At 53.0% G+C, this 15569-nt stretch overlaps 6 protein-coding genes across 6 annotated transcripts; 4 read left to right on the forward strand and 2 right to left on the reverse strand.

Moving 5' to 3' along the window:
• Window positions 1–175: 175 nt before the first annotated feature.
• PG985_008340 (40S ribosomal protein uS7) lies at window positions 176–1339 on the reverse strand. The gene is made up of 3 exons (XM_066828108.1): window positions 1142–1339; window positions 777–960; window positions 176–699 (listed from the first exon to the last, which is right to left on the reverse strand). The coding sequence occupies exons 1-3, from the start codon at window positions 1279–1281 to the stop codon at window positions 382–384; spliced, it is 642 nt and encodes a 213-aa protein (XP_066683020.1). The 5' UTR covers window positions 1282–1339; the 3' UTR covers window positions 176–381.
• A 379-nt stretch (window positions 1340–1718) lies between these two features.
• Window positions 1719–2263, forward strand: PG985_008341 (40S ribosomal protein eS25; the record flags this gene model as incomplete). The annotated part of the gene is made up of 3 exons (XM_066828109.1): window positions 1719–1776; window positions 1964–2173; window positions 2238–2263. 3 exons carry the CDS (start codon window positions 1719–1721, stop codon window positions 2261–2263), a joined length of 294 nt encoding a protein of 97 aa, XP_066683021.1.
• A 3432-nt stretch (window positions 2264–5695) lies between these two features.
• PG985_008342 (uncharacterized protein) lies at window positions 5696–7156 on the forward strand (the record flags this gene model as incomplete). Its single annotated transcript, XM_066828110.1, has 4 exons — window positions 5696–5734; window positions 6012–6033; window positions 6159–6235; window positions 6359–7156. 4 exons carry the CDS (start codon window positions 5696–5698, stop codon window positions 7154–7156), a joined length of 936 nt encoding a protein of 311 aa, XP_066683022.1.
• A 730-nt stretch (window positions 7157–7886) lies between these two features.
• Window positions 7887–8544, forward strand: PG985_008343 (uncharacterized protein; the record flags this gene model as incomplete). Its single annotated transcript, XM_066828111.1, has 2 exons — window positions 7887–8324; window positions 8497–8544. The coding sequence occupies 2 exons, from the start codon at window positions 7887–7889 to the stop codon at window positions 8542–8544; spliced, it is 486 nt and encodes a 161-aa protein (XP_066683023.1).
• Window positions 8545–11275: 2731 nt separating this feature from the next.
• PG985_008344 (Extracellular serine-rich protein) lies at window positions 11276–12031 on the forward strand (the record flags this gene model as incomplete). The annotated part of the gene is made up of 1 exon (XM_066828112.1): window positions 11276–12031. The coding sequence occupies one exon, from the start codon at window positions 11276–11278 to the stop codon at window positions 12029–12031; it is 756 nt and encodes a 251-aa protein (XP_066683024.1).
• Window positions 12032–13687: 1656 nt separating this feature from the next.
• Window positions 13688–14639, reverse strand: PG985_008345 (heme binding protein; the record flags this gene model as incomplete). The annotated part of the gene is made up of 2 exons (XM_066828113.1): window positions 13688–14188; window positions 14307–14639. 2 exons carry the CDS (start codon window positions 14637–14639, stop codon window positions 13688–13690), a joined length of 834 nt encoding a protein of 277 aa, XP_066683025.1.
• Between the last annotated feature and the right edge of the window lie 930 nt (window positions 14640–15569).

The following is a 15569-nucleotide window of genomic DNA, read 5'->3' on the forward strand; positions in this document are numbered from 1 at the left end:
CAGACGATTGATACCACTCTCAAGAAGACACTGAAGAAGCATTTGTCATTCATAAGCATTTCTTTTTCTTTTTACTAGCAGGTCGTGAAGAAGGAACCTCTGGAAGCCCGAACTACTCTTGGCATCGTAGATCCAGTTCACTGTCATGATATCGCACAGAAAGCCGTGAGACGCCTCATAAGATGTTCAGACCATTTTGCTCTCCAACGAGCAAAACTTTTCATTCGTTTAAGAGCCCTATGTGACATGCATTGCCATGATACCACATGCCGCCCTGAGCCAGAACACACAAATGCAAAGGTGAAAAATGCCCAGATTGATCGATTCCACGCCGAGAACCCCTTTTCCCCTTTCCATTGCAAAACGCAAGTAGAAGAGCATCTATCGGTTGCTCTTGGCGACACGCTCCAACTCGTCCTTCTTCTTGATGGCGTAAGAGTTGCTGCTACCCTTGGCAGCGTTGATCAGCTCCTCAGCCAAGCACTCAGCAATGGACTTGATGTTGCGGAAAGAAGCCTCACGGGCACCGGTGGTGAGCAGGGCAATGGCCTGGTTGACACGGCGGAGAGGGGAGACATCGACGGCTTGGCGACGGACGGTACCGGCGGAACCGATTCTGGTGCTGTCCTCACGGGGACCGCAGTTGACAATGGCGTCAACGGCGATCTGGATGGGGTTCTGGTCGGTCATCAGGTGGATCTGCATGCTCGGTTAGTTTTCCTGTCTCTGTCCGCTGCCGCAGTTGCGCGCATGTGTGGGTTGCGATAGTGGCTTACGATCTCGAAGGCGTGGGCGACGATGCGGACGGCCATCAGCTTCTTGCCGTTGTTGCGGCCGTGCATCATCAGAGAGTTGGTCAGACGCTCAATGATGGGGCAGTTGGCCTTGCGGAAACGCTTGGCGGCGAAACGGCCAGCAGAGTGAGGCACGTAGACGGGCGAGCGAATCTGGATGTAGTCGCTACATGTCGAGAAAAATCCATAATTAGCACTTTTCCCCTCCATGTACTTCGATGATGCGATTCCGAGCCCCAGTTGCTACAAGGCACATATAGACAATTGATATTCCCCCAAAGGTTCGTATAAAAATCCATACAGCTCGCAACTCTGAGACCTCGAACAATTTTTGGGGGTGTCCTTACGTCAAAGAGATGTCGCGGATCTCGACATCCTCGTAGGACCAGCGGTTGAACAGCTTGACGCTGCCAATCTCGGAGACGACATCCTTGGGGAGGACCTGGTAGTTGGAGGACTCAACCTCGATCTCGCCGTTGTCAGACATGTTGGGCGTGAAATTGACCGACGCTTGGGGGGTGGTTAGTTGTCGTTGAGGGAGGGCGCTGAGGGCGAAGTTGGCGGTCGGTGGTATTAATTTTTTGCAGTCTGGCAATGCAAGTGAAGTCCAATAAACTCACACAACCCTTTGCTTCTGGAGTGTCGGTGCTTGCTGGTCGGGGTTTAGCCGATGGAGAAAATTCACACACACAAAAATTCAAAAATTCGTGGGAAAGCGCAGAAGCCCCACTTCTGCCAGCCGCTGCCGCAGCTGCCATTGGCCCAATCTCTAGGGCAAAGCGATTGCCTGCAGCTGACTGGATGGGGCCCCCTCCCCTCCAACAATTCTCAGAATTGAATAGTGCATTCCTTTGACGACTTTAATCGACCGTTCCTCTTGACGAAGATCCCGACAACCAACACCAAATCAACAAATCCGACAACATGGCTCCCGCTAACACTGGTGCCAAGAAGCAGAAGAAGAAGTGGTCGAAGGGCAAGGGTGAGTTTCTGATGCATTTGTGATTCTCCCGATGCGAGCGACATGCGATGGAATGACTCTGGCGGCGCTGCTGCGCGACTCTGCGAGCGAACGGCGCAACCAGAATGCCTTCATCAGCACGTTCGATGACGCAGAAGGATATTTTCTACCACAAGGATTTCGACTGACATTCCTCCTCTCAATCCAGTCAAGGACAAGGCCCAGCACGCCGTCCTTCTCGACAAGAACACTTCCGACAAGCTCTACAAGGATGTCCAGTCTTACCGTCTTGTGACCGTCGCCACCCTGGTGGACAGACTTAAGGTCAACGGTTCGCTGGCACGCAAGTGCCTGAAGGACCTTGAGGAGAAGGGTCAGATCAAGGCCGTCGTCACGCACAGCAAGATGAAGATCTACAGTACGTGTTTCCCCATCACCTGAGAACAATTGCAAGGGAGCCATTTACTAACTACTCGACACAGCCCGCGCTGTTGGCGCCACCGAATAAATTATCAATCTCACTCACGATGCTATGACGATTGTGAAGTCGATTCAGACGTCGTATTTGACAGGTCAGATGGATCGCACAGGGAAAAAACGGATTTGATGGTTTTCGGTTCGGCATTTGATCTCCGGCGTAGCATAGGGAACTGGTATATGGTTCAGTGGTCTTTGCTGCAGTTACGCTCAGTTGGGGCAGAATAAAAGAAAAATTCTCCCACCTGACTTCGTATCCTCGTCCTTCTCGTCCGTATCGTGTGTGTGTATATGTGTGTGTGATGTCGTGGATCAATGACGTGTGGCCCCAAATATTGCTTGGGGAATCTGGATATCGCTTGTGAGCCTTATCTCAGCCTTGCCTTGTAATGAATGGGGTATGTTCTTAACAGTCGTGTATACTGCCTTGTACGGGGACCATATTGAGAGGCTGATTACCTACTCGGATACTGGAACAGTGCAGAGGCTGTCACAAAGGCAATGCGAGACCACGCCCAGCGATGCTGCTAATATCTGCCTATCTGAAACATACAAAATGTGCTGAACTACTGTGATTTCAAGGAGCCACAAATGATTACTAAGATACCATTTCACGACACGGCGCAATGGCTTGAGCAGAAGTACTGGTAATAAGATTTCAACAAGACGATACCCTCTTGTCAGTTACAGGAGTTCGGCTGCGGATTCCATGTCTGGCCATAGTTGAAAGCAGTGCCAGTATCGATGCTTTACCCGGATACGTACTGCCCAAAGCGTAGAACAGCACCACGCTCACGCAGGGCATACTCCTTTAGATAGTGGTGAAAGCGCTGTTCTTGAAATACCACTTTTCATAGATGGGTAGCAAGCCAATTTATCTCATTGCGTATCATAACTAACGGAATAAATACCATACCAATGGCATCAAGCGACCTCGACATGCACAGTACAGCATAGGCTGGTGGGAGCAGCCCTTCTACCATTAGGGGGATATGGAGGCAGCCCTTCATTCTTCAAGGGGATATGGATCCCACCTACATATGGTCGTAGTGGGACCACCGCAGTCTCGTCTCCAAGCCCAACCGACGAATGCTTCTGTGATATCTCGGTATATAGGTATGTCTTGTTAGGACCAACGTGGGGCAGTCACCCGGAGTGATACGGGAATGCGTCTACTGTTTCTTCTAGACACAGCTCGACGTAGAAGGCAGGTCTATCGAGTGTGCCAGGAGCAGTATGGTCAATGAGACCAGACCAAATGCTTATTTCCCTGCGCAGCGTGTTACCTTTATCAACACGTGTGTGTTACAGCTTCCCCAATGGCTAGTAGTCTCGTCTGCTGGTCGCTCCGAGTTTCTGCACCTGGTGCCCATAAATCACCGGTCAAATCTGTACTCCGCAAGCGGCCAACTGGCGATCCTCCGCGTATGGGTCATTGAATCCCGGTGTGCCTGGTTCATTTTGATGCTTATAAAGTAGGATAGCCAAGCTTTGAGGATGGGTAATAGAAAAGAGGCTGGCGACCAGCTTCAGCCACAGCTATTGACTTTACAAGGCATAACCATGACGGGCAAGGTCAGACATTTCAGTCTCAAGCCAGCTTTGCGACTCAACAAAAGCTCTTTTCTCGAAGGCCTAAGCTCAAAGTATGAGCGCAGGGCGCCATTTCAGCGCACTGCCAAAGCCGAGCTGACATTGAAGCTTATCGTGAAGTGCGTCTCTGACTGGAGTAAGAAACTCGGGCTGACGGGCTAAGAGCCTTAAGAGGGGCCGCAGCCGCGAGACGGCCCTAGTATGAAGACCCGTTTGAGGTTCGACAAAGCGGCTCAAAATGTAGAACGAACTGCATCACCCATGCAGCATCTGCGGATGTATCTTCCTTGCCTGCTTGTTGGCAAGTGGGAACAGCAGTCAAATAAGCCTCCACGCAGACAGGGAACAAAGACTTCTCTGATGTTACAAAAGCAAGATACATGTGTGTATATGAGCTTTGACCAGCGGATCAAGGCGCCGCAAGCTCCAGGTTGGGCAGGGAACAAGACAAGAGGGAGAAAAAAAATCCATTTGCGGCTCCGACGCAAGTAATAGGGATTGGATGTAGGTATCCAAAATGTCGGTCAGGACTCCCTGTGTCTGGACAGGACTAGACTGTAGCACGGCATCGGCTATGCGAGTAATGGGAAAAGACCTCGACTCAATCATCTCGATCAATTACTGTGTCAGGATATCTCTAGATGGATGCAAACTAGTCCGTCTACCTGTGGCCGTTTCGCGAAGTGGTAGCCGAAATGCCCCCCGTATTCCCTAGCGGACCTGGGTATAGCCGGTACATGCACAGGGCAAGAACGAAAGGGCGAGAAAGAAAAAAACTCGATTCGGGTAACAGAGAGACGGACCCCTGAAAGCTTAGAGCGAAAGAAGATCCGCAAGTGCATTCGTGGCCCATGCCGGAAGTTAACTGATGCAAGGCTTGCCGCTGGCTAATAATAAATTGGGAAAGGAAAAATTAATAAGAGAGAGGGAAAGAAAAAGGCTCAACTCCTTCCATACCCGTAGCCTTCCCGGCATCCCTATCAATGGGAAAGTGTGTCGCGTGAACGGTATGGAAGTCAGACGGAACAATCTCTTGATCAACCTTATCTATCACAAGTAAAATTTTTGTCACACACCGAACTTCCCCATACAGTACCAGCCTGTACAGGTACATCTTGCCGTAGATAGATGGAGATGCGGATCTGTGAATTCACTGGAGATCCCACTTTTCGTCATTTAGCTGGCTCCTGGTGGGAGGGTTGTGCTGTAATCTTGCATGCGGTAGGTACTGTCAAGCCTGCTCCAGTGCAACGCGGGTAACAGGATGGAGGGAAAATAGAGCAGAGAACAGCATCATTCCGACATTCTCCGCGCCGGCCAGCCATACACCCCTTGCCAATTGGAGGGGCCCACCCTTGGCGCCTCGACCAGTCAAGGCCCGTCAAGGCCCGGTCTTGGCCAATCTGATTATCTGACACTGGAGTAGGTAGAGGACGCCTGCCTCAGGCCCCAGCCCAGCACCACTAGAGCCAAGGCCAGTCTCGGCGGGCGGTGTTGTGTTCTCCCCCCCTACCTCCCGCAAGCTGAAGGGCTTTTTGTTACTGGGAACCGGCTGCAGACCAGACATTGGGTGCCGACTGGGTGCAGAAACTGGCTGGTAGACATACAAATTTGCGGTTAACCCGAGCTAGGTAGGTAGCTTGGGGCAGACTGCTCCACAAAAGTTTTCGAACGTGGCCATTTATTAGCTCTCATTCAAAGGCCGCTTGAAACTTTTTCTCTCTCCCTGTCCCATACCTCCAGACAAAGGGCAGTAGAAATATCCGCTGAACCACCACAGCAATCTACGCTTTCCTTCCCTTCCTCTCATCCATCATTCAACCATCTCCCCTCAGTCTTTTCTAGTCCTTCAGAAAGACCTTCATTCACAATGTCTCCTCCTGAGAAGCAAAGCGTGCTCGGCATGCCGGTAAGTCTGACACCCTGCACACCCAACCCGAAATTCCCTCGTCCTGCCCTCGACAGCTCCGGCAGTCCGTAATGGGCGGCTACGTGTCAAAATCATCATCGCGGACTGCTTCCACTGCTTCAATTGGCCTCAATGGACACATTGGCCAGCTTTGCGCAGCCTTGCAGGATGTTATGATGCTTATCGCCGCCTCTACGTGCTGCAGCTGCTGCCGGCAAATTTTTTCCCACTCCAAACTCAATTGAGGTACTTTATGCTAATATGGTTTTTCTTCTAGCCTTTCGTGGCCGACTTCCTGAGTAAGTCAACCTCGTGAACCTACCTATCGAACTCGATGCCATGACGAATATACAATCGTCGTCTTCGCTCGATTCGGCCCGATATGCCGACTACATCATAAACACGTGATACTAACTGCAAATAGTGGGTGGTGTCTCCGCCGCCGTCTCGAAGACCGCTGCTGCTCCCATCGAGCGTGTCAAGCTCCTGATCCAGAACCAGGTAAGCATCCTCCCTGGCTCTCCAGCTGCGGTTCATTGAGGCTTGTCGGCTCCCAAGCCCAAGTCGCCGGTGAACTCGAGTTGTTGTCCCAATGCTTTCTTGATACTAATGCATGCAATTCAGGATGAGATGTTGAAGGTCGGCCGTCTGGACCGCAAGTACGATGGTATCGGCGAGTGCTTCAAGCGCACCGTCGCTGATGAGGGTGTCATGTCCCTCTGGCGTGGTAACACTGCCAACGTCATCCGTTACTTCCCCACCCAGGCCCTGAACTTCGCCTTCCGTGACAAGTTCAAGAAGATGTTCGGCTACAAGAAGGAGGTTGATGGCTACGGCAAGTGGATGGCTGGTAACCTGGCCTCCGGTGGTGCCGCTGGTGCCACTTCTCTGCTCTTCGTCTACTCCCTGGACTACGCCCGTACGCGTCTGGCCAACGATGCCAAGAACGCCAAGAAGGGTGGTGAGCGCCAGTTCAACGGTCTTGTTGATGTCTACAAGAAGACCCTGGCCTCCGACGGTATTGCCGGTCTCTACCGTGGTTTCGCTCCCTCCGTTCTGGGAATTGTCGTCTACCGTGGTCTGTACTTCGGTATGTACGACTCCATCAAGCCCGTCGTCCTCGTCGGCTCGCTCCAGAACAACTTCCTCGCCTCTTTCGCTCTCGGTTGGTGCGTCACCACCGGTGCCGGTATCGCCTCTTACCCCCTGGACACCATCCGTCGCCGCATGATGATGACCTCCGGTGAGGCCGTCAAGTACAACGGTACCATGGACGCTGCCCGCCAGATCGTCGCCAAGGAGGGTGTCAAGTCTCTCTTCAAGGGTGCCGGTGCCAACATCCTCCGTGGTGTTGCCGGTGCTGGTGTCCTGTCCATCTACGATCAGCTCCAGGTCATCCTCTTCGGCAAGGCCTTCAAATAAGCTCATCGCTTAGATGAATCGGGGATGAAAAGGAAGGAGGAGGTGGTGGTGTAATACAAGGTTACGCGACTCGGACGAGTCAAATAAGGAGCCGGTAAATGATCATGGATTATGATTATTGCGGCGGAGAGTTGTTTACAGGCATCACATTGCTGTGGCGTTCTGGACAGCCGTCTTTCCGGTCTGGGTAGACGGCAGGACATGGGGTTCATGTCGTGCAAGTCGTTTCCCAGCCACTGTAATTTAGAGCACCCTAGGCAATTCCTTTGACTGTATTTGTTTCTGCACGCAACCTCCCCGCTGGTTTTGACTTGTATTGTGGTCTGGTGTTTGTCTGGTTGCAAAAAAAAAGGTATAGACTTTTCAGAATCTACATGATTTATCCCATCTTCATGATCTTGTCTTCAATCCTCGTAAATCGTCTGAAATGGGCTGGACCTGTTCTACGTATTCTTCGTCTGTCATGTTCAACGTTCAGTTGTTAAAACATCGTAATGTCAGTTGGACAGCATTTGTTGTGATGGACCATCTCAATTAAGGAAACTGTAATTCGGCTTAAAAGTTGGCAGCTGCCAACCACTTGATACCGAGATAACGCGGCCATACCTCCCTCCATCAACACAGACGCGTTCTCCTGGCATATAGGAAACACAGCACTCTGTCGAACACTCACATTGGCCAACTTCTGCAAGCGATACGTTCCAATTGCGACTACTGTCGTTCGCCAGCAATGTCGACTAACCCCTACAAAGCGCCGCGCCCTCGTGGTCGCCCAGCTGGATCCACCGCGGGCAGCAGCACCTCCAAAAACACAAAGGCGCCTGCTGCGAAGGCGAAGGCACCCCTCTCTAAGAGACCAGCGCAGCAGCGCGCGGCCGCGCAAAACCACGAGAGCGACACGGACCCGTTTGCCGACTCGCAGCAGGAAGCTTCGCAGGACGTGATGGAGGTGGTTGACGACGACGAAGAAGAGGACGAGGATGAGGAGGAAGACCCGCCCAAGACGATCCCGCCGGAGCTGCTCACGCGGATCCTGCATACGTGCTTCGAGAAGGAGGGGACGCGCATCTCCAAGGACGCCAACAAGGCGGTCGCGCAGTACATGGATATCTTCGTGCGGGAGTCGATTGCGCGGGTTGCGTTGGAGAAGGAGGCGGGGTTCCTGGAGGTGAGTTGGGTGGCTGCTCGATCTTCTTTTCTTTTCTCATCTTTCACCTTTCCTTTCCGTCCTCGCTCCATCTCTTCCGATAGGGAGACCTATCTACCTACTACTTAGTTATCCCTTTCGCGAGGGCAAGCAGACAGATGGGCTTGGCCAGAAGCTGACAGTCATCACTCAGGTCGAGGATTTGGAAAAGGTCGCGCCCCAGCTACTGCTTGACCTGTAGACCAGGTGCCTTCATACCAGACACCAACTGTTCCAGTACCCAGATATGTGTTATTTGCATTTGCTTTGGGTCGGGTCGGGTCCATCATCTAGTACCGACCATCTGGCAACGGCTTGGTCCGCACAGAGGGCATGGTGATCAGTTGCGTGCGTGCCATGCAGCGACAGTGGGCTCGACAGCGTGGAAGAGAATGTAAGCCGTTCTGACGGCCGATCATAGCCCATCGGCACTGGGCCGACATATGAACACCTGAGAGTAATCTGCCTGGCCGGCCTTTGGCATATCGGATCTACGAAACCAACTTGGCGCGTAGATCAAGCTCGACGTGTATGCAGTGACGATCAATGGCAACGAGGTTCTCTGGAGGGAGACCTCCACACACCGTGATGGTGGATATTCAGCAACTACGCATACACTTTTGGCCGGGGGATGTTCCCGAGCTGCGCAAATCGCCGGTGGTGGGTTATTCGTTGTGTGTGCGAGTCAAGTTCGCAGGGCTCGAAACAGAGATGGCAATGCCCTCTAGAAGCGGTAGGAAGACAATAACGATGTTAGGTGCATAGCATACAGTCTAGCAGAACGAGAAGTCGCTATGAATGCCAATTGGCAGGTCACTGCTTTCCGTGCTCGTCTTTCTTCTCCACGTGGCTGTGTAGCCAGCAGCCGAATGGGACCTGCAACCTACCTCGAGACATTGGTGGTGCTGTCTTCCACAAATACCCCCGGTTGACACGCCATGCTTCTCATTATGGAATTATACCTTTGTTTGCTGTATCACGGTACCTATCGGTCGGTTGCGGCTACAGCTAGAACACCCTTCAGACTAAGTAGTTACTGATCTCGTGTGTGCGTACGTCATGGGCACCAGTCAACAAACATATAAAGCACCAATAGCAGAGCTGTCAACGCAATCCGATTGTGGCTGTGGGATGTTTTGTTTAGAGCTTATTTCTATTCTTCAACTCAAAAGCGCCTATAGTTGACAATCCGAGGCGGAGAGAGAAGAGAGGGAGAGACTAAACAATTGCCAAGATCCATCCCATGTATCTCGGCTGCCAAGAATAGATGTCGTCCGACGGTGGGAAAAGCCCTGCGGTAGACTGGTGTCCCGTCTTGGTTCCCTCTCAGCCAGCCCCAACAAACTTTGAAGGGGCGGTTGAAAACAAACGACGGATCTGTAAACGGATGGTGTTGCCGATTGCTGTACCCCGCGAGCGCTGTCTTGCGATATTGGCTGGTCGAGATGCCCCTTGATGCGTTGATCGGAAAGACAAAGGAAAAAAAAGTTGAGGCTCTTGCCAGGCCGGCTGAATGGCTCAAACGGGTAAGGCTTTGCAGAATGGGCGGCAGTGATTGGCCGAGAAGACAGGATGAAACTGGTCAGGTTTGGGACATGTAACACTCCTGGGCCTTCTGAAGCAGCACCCGAGCGCCCCCCTCTGCGCCCCACCCCTGCTCTCGCTTACAGGGACCGTACAGGGCACCTTCAGTACAGGGCACAACGCTTAGTACAGTTAACCTTATTCCGGCTGCGTCTGCGTCCGACAACCACCCCCCGTTCGTCCCAGTCTTGCCATGCCGTCTGTGCCTTGAACTCTGCCAGTCATTCATTTCGCCCATTGGACTCTCCACATTCGTGGAAACATTGTCTTGATGCGATGCAACTCGATATGTCAGTCGGGGTCGCAGTGGAAACGGCCACGCGGCCCAGTTTTACGTACCACTTGCCCTCCCCCTCGAACAACTGTGCCTGAATTGACAGACGAGCAGGAGACGAGGCCTGACAGGAGACAGGGACTTTGTCAGGCCTTGTCGCCATCTTCTGAATACAGCTACAGCTCGGTCTGGGACGGCGAAGCCGCGACGCTGCCTGCCGCCACTACTGCATGCCTGACTACTGGGCTCGCCATCTCATTACGTCGCCTTTGTACAGGCTGTATAATCCAAATCAGATGAGACAGTGGCAATTACTCAGAAAGGATGTGGAATACGTCAGCTCTTTCGTTCGGCGTCGGCTTCGACGGGAATAGCAAGGCGCAGGATACGGGATCGTACCTTAACGTTATTTGATCTAATATATTTGATATGCGCGTATCATGGGGCAGGCGACAACCGCTATACTGGCATCCGGGAGGCTATGCAGCTGTCAGGCCTCAGCAGCGACGCGCCGGCACGCAGTGTTGGCTGGCTTGGCAGCAGCGAAGAAAGCGGGAAGAGGCATCTTAAACCACATGGACTATCAGTATCCGCTTGTCACAACCCCATTCCGGCGGGAGGGGGGACACGACTAAGGCCGGTCTTTTCTTCAACCGGCAGAGGCCAAGCCCTGTGGTCCAAACGTGTTTCACTGGATCTATGGTGTGAATAGTGGCCGCACCCCTGCAGCCCCCCAGGTGCCCTTCAGATTCCGGGTGGCCAGGGTCTGGTTCACCATGAGACGGACAATGGCAATCAGACCTTTTAAATTCATGCTGGACGCCCATCTAGGTTTCCCTCTTCTTTCTCCCCTTCCCTCTTCAGTCACTCTCAGTTACTCCAGGTCCTATTACGACGTTTCCGTTTCTAGTCCTCTTCTTTCTTCTTCTTCCAACCGTAATCTTCTCCCAAAAGGCTAGTCCTTCGAAAGCGCTAGACGCTCTTATTACACGACACACATTCTCTCTCTCTTAACTCCTACGCCACTTAAACAAACCCACCCTTTTTTGTTATATATACCTAGTTATTAGTCAAGATGCAGTTCACGACTTTTGCTCTCTCCGCCCTGATGGGCCTGGCCACCGCACAGAAGGTCCACGTGGTGTCGGTCGGCTCGACGAACGGCTCCCTCACCTTCATGCCCGACAACATGAAGGCGGCCAAGGGCGACATGGTCCAGTTCCAGTTCCGCGGCGGCAACCACAGCGTGGTCCAGTCCACCTTCGACCAGCCCTGCATGCCCATGTCCATGGCGGCGGGTGCCGGTAACTCCACCGGTGCCGCCGGTGCCGCCAAGGGCGTCTTCTCTGGCTTCATGCCCGTCGCCGCCAGCAAGGCCATGGGCATGCTCCCCACCTACACCATCATGGTCGCCGATGAGAAGCCCATGTGGTTCTACTGCTCCCAGGGCAAGCACTGCCAGGCCGGTATGGGCATGGTCCTGAACGAGAACACCTCTGCCAACGCCACCCGCTCGCTCGCCAACTACCTGGCTCTCGCCAAGAAGGCCACTGCCAACGTTTCTCCTCCTACCCCTGCTGGTGGTGCTGCCGGTGGTGCTACTGGCGGTGCTGCTGGTGGCAACTCGACTACTGGTGGATCCGGCTCTGGCTCTGGCTCTGGTTCCGGCTCTGGCAGCGGCAGCGGTACTGGCTCTGGTTCCGGCTCCGGCTCCGGCACTGGCTCCGCCCCCGGCTCGCAGACTTCCACTCCTACCACTGCCGGCGCTTCAACTGCCACCATCTCCACCGCGCTCAGCCTGGTCGCCATGGCTGCTGCGTTCATGCTTTGAGCGGTTGTCGACATGGACTTTTGAGGATTCAACAGAGAAAACCAAGAAAAACAATAAGAACATGCATACCCAACACCTTCAAACAACAACTGCAAGCTGCTACGCCTGGCGAGGCCTTAATAACAACTCACAAGCAACGCCTCCGGGTCTCATCATCCTGGGGCAATTGCTCTCATCCCCGCATCAGCGCTATCTATTCCCCCTATCATTGGGGATGGATGCGTCGACCGGGCGCCTATCAGCGTCATGCCGCCCTCGCCGGGTTCCGCCATAGCAGATAGTGCGTTGTTGTTTGTCGATGAGTTGAAGAGATATATATAATATGATGGAAACAGGTTTCCAGGGAAGGAAGGCACGTATACCTGGGACTACACAGCAAGCTTTTTTCTTGTCCCAGGTGGGTGGTGGTGGTTTTTTTATTTTGTTTTAGAGAGAATGAGAGAGGAAGCGAGGAAGAGGCCAAGCGCTGAAGATGGGGTGGATGTTTGCGTGTTGTTGTTTATTCGTTTTCTTGCAACGCCGTGGCATTCATCTTTGTACTACTTCATCATCAGACTCCTATACCCTAGAGATTCTAAACGTCGGATCTGTACCTGTTTTTGTAATATACATTCACATACGCACAAAAATTTGGTCTCTGTGATTCGTTTGCGCCTGAGCTGTTGCTCTCTGAAAGTGATTGATACTGATAAGGGATGTGGCATGAGCTGCTAAACAGTCTACTCCATAGAACACGACAGTTTTCCCAATAAGTGTCGAGAAGCTTATTTGCCCCTTCTCAGTCCTGAGGCTCTCGCCATGGGACAGGAGAGTTTAGGGAGACGATGCTGGCTTCCCTGGACCAGGTCGAACTCGCAGCCCAACCCTTGGCTCTTGGCCCAACGAGACTTGTGAGATCGACCAACCTACAGTTTTGGTCATTCGTTACCTGGACAATCAATGCTCGAGACGCCTCTGACACTCGACGCTATCCGAACTTGAGGTGTGTACGCCTATGTCCGTATACCGCCCAGGAAGATCATCAAAGTAGCTTTACAAAGGAAACGACGCCAGATAATGGTTTGGAGTGTTGCCTTGGTCAACTCATCTACAGAAGGAATACCCACTTGTCGAGTCAAGTCAAATTCGTGAGTCTGATGAAGGTTTGACAAGTCAGGCGAAATCATACACACCGAAAACAGCTGTATACCTGAGATGATATAGATCGGGCGTACAGCTCCGGGACCATAGCTTGACTACTAAGATGAAAGAGTATGGTACTCTGCCAGCCATGTATTGTACCCCTTGCCTTGTCTACATGTACCTATCCCCAATACTCTCCTATATTCAATGGCATGCGCATATTCAGAGTGAGGAGGTACATCACTACGAGAAGCATTCTTCGGCCTTATGAAAGTGACTACACATGAAAGCAGGGCCGCCAAACCCTGTAAAGAATAGGTTGTAGGTCGTATGCAGCAGACCGAACAAGTAGAATAAAGTCACTGTGCCCCTAAAGTTATAAAATGAAAATGAAGACCAGAATTCGACATATCTTGTACAAGCAAGCCTGATATTTGCGCATCATCTATCCAGTACAGTACCATTTTAACCTTCAAACGTTACACTACTCTGCTTGATTTGACTTCCTTTCTCTGCTCTGCCTACCTACAGCATTTATTGCCCGGGCACCTTCCTCTTGGGCCTCTGCTGCTGCGCCGCGTCGCACAGCTTCTTGAGCGGCTCCTTGTCGAGCCAGCCCGGCTCGCGCTTGACGGTGCCGACCTTGTGGTACTTGTCGGAGCGGGCGAAGAAGTTGACCCAGTGCTCGAGGGCCTCGAAGACCTTGCGCTCGGCCTCCTCCCGCTCCTCCCGCTTGAGCTCGGCGAGCTGGGCCGAGCCAAAGTGCTTGTTGTCCTCGGCCGGGTCGTCGACCGGGAGGAACATCTGCTCGACGCCGCGCAGGTCCGCCGTCCGGTCGTCGGCGAAGCAGCCCGTCACGAAGCCGCGCGACGCGTCCACGCCCGCGAAGATGTTGTAGGAGCCGCCCGGGCCGTAGGTCCGCCGGTTCGCCGTCACGTCGTAGATGGTGCCGTTGATGGCGAGGTAGATGGGGGACTCGGGGTTGCGGCCGTCGAACTGCGCGAGCTCGTCGAGGGTGAGTTGCAGAGGGGAGGCCTGTGGTGTTGCTCGTAGCCAGGGGTCAGTGGATACTGTTGTTACAACTTCGAAAGCCCCTCGTAAACCGTGGGAGGGTAAAGGGGCAGGGGGTTGCGAGTAGAAGGGAGAAACGTACGAATTGCGACTTCCACCAGTTCATCTGCAGGTACTTGGGCGGGTGCTTCATGCCCCAGGTGAAGGTCTCGCCGCCCGAGATCAGGTAGCTCAGACCCGCCGACGCCACCAGGAGGAAGGTGATCACGCGCACAATGTCGAGCCAGGGCGTGTAGCCATCGTGGTCCTCGTCTTCGGACTGGAGGCGGGCCTTGGGCGTCGGCTTGGGCTTGGGCTCAGGAATGACTTCTTCTTCGGTCGCGGAGGATTCGGCCGGCGCGGGTTCGGCCGCAGATGCGTTGGCTTCCTGCGCCGCCTTCTTGCGCTGCCGGACTGAGCCCCGGGTTTCTGGCATGTTGGATTGAGGAATGCGCGCCACGGGACAGGATGGTCGGAAACCGGTGTAATCAAGGTGATTTATCCCCCAAAATCGAGTCAATTCGTTCCCTCAAAGAGCAAGAAATGGTCGCTGGTGTTTAGCGAAATGGGTGGGATGATGATCGAGAGAACGACGAGCTTCGGATCTGACGACTGACAACCCCCAGGTTGGTAATACGAGCTTGCTTTTACCTCCTGCTTGAATGGCTCCGGGCCTTCAAGCCCCGCTTTCCCGGTCCTCTGTTTCGGGCTCTCGGGATTATAGTTGCAGTCGACTGCATCTACATGAACTTACAGTATATACCTACCCGGTTCGTGTGTGAAAGACGCTTTAGCATGTATTTACCGAGGTTCGGCGATCTCTGCAATGTGTCTTCAGTCTAGGATTTGGGTTATATACTTTGCTTTTTGTGAGGAAGCTCGATAATGAGATGTCGATCTTTCCGCCCAGTCAAACCCGCTATTGTGGGTTGCCATGTACTTGCTGTACGCAAATTTGCGCGTACGTATTTGGTTGATAAAGACACATGTGCATTCAATGCCATCTGGATCGGAACCGGCAGCAGGTTCCTGAAGCTCGGTTGAAATTCAGAAAACGTCGTCTATCACAGGCGTCGTCAATGTGTTCTGATCGAATATTAGTACTCCATGCAGCAATACATTGAACCAGTTGGGGTGCAGCGGGAACCAGGCGCCGAATCAACGTGCCAGTTGGACCCCCCTGCTGTAAAGGAGCCAATCAGCGACGGAATTGTGTCCCGAGTAGGGGTCTCTTTGTCCTGGCTTGCCCCAACCTTACCATTAGCTGTCCTCTTCTGACGGCATCGCTGAAAGCTTTGGTAAAAGTGAATAATTAGTTGGTGGGGGATTGCATAGCTGTCCAGAATTAGGTAACGCATTACCTACC

Source organism: Apiospora marii (assembly GCF_038362585.1).
Source record: "Apiospora marii strain CBS 49790 chromosome Unknown utg000005l_segment0_segment0, whole genome shotgun sequence".
In the NCBI taxonomy this organism is placed as follows: domain Eukaryota; kingdom Fungi; phylum Ascomycota; class Sordariomycetes; order Amphisphaeriales; family Apiosporaceae; genus Apiospora; species Apiospora marii.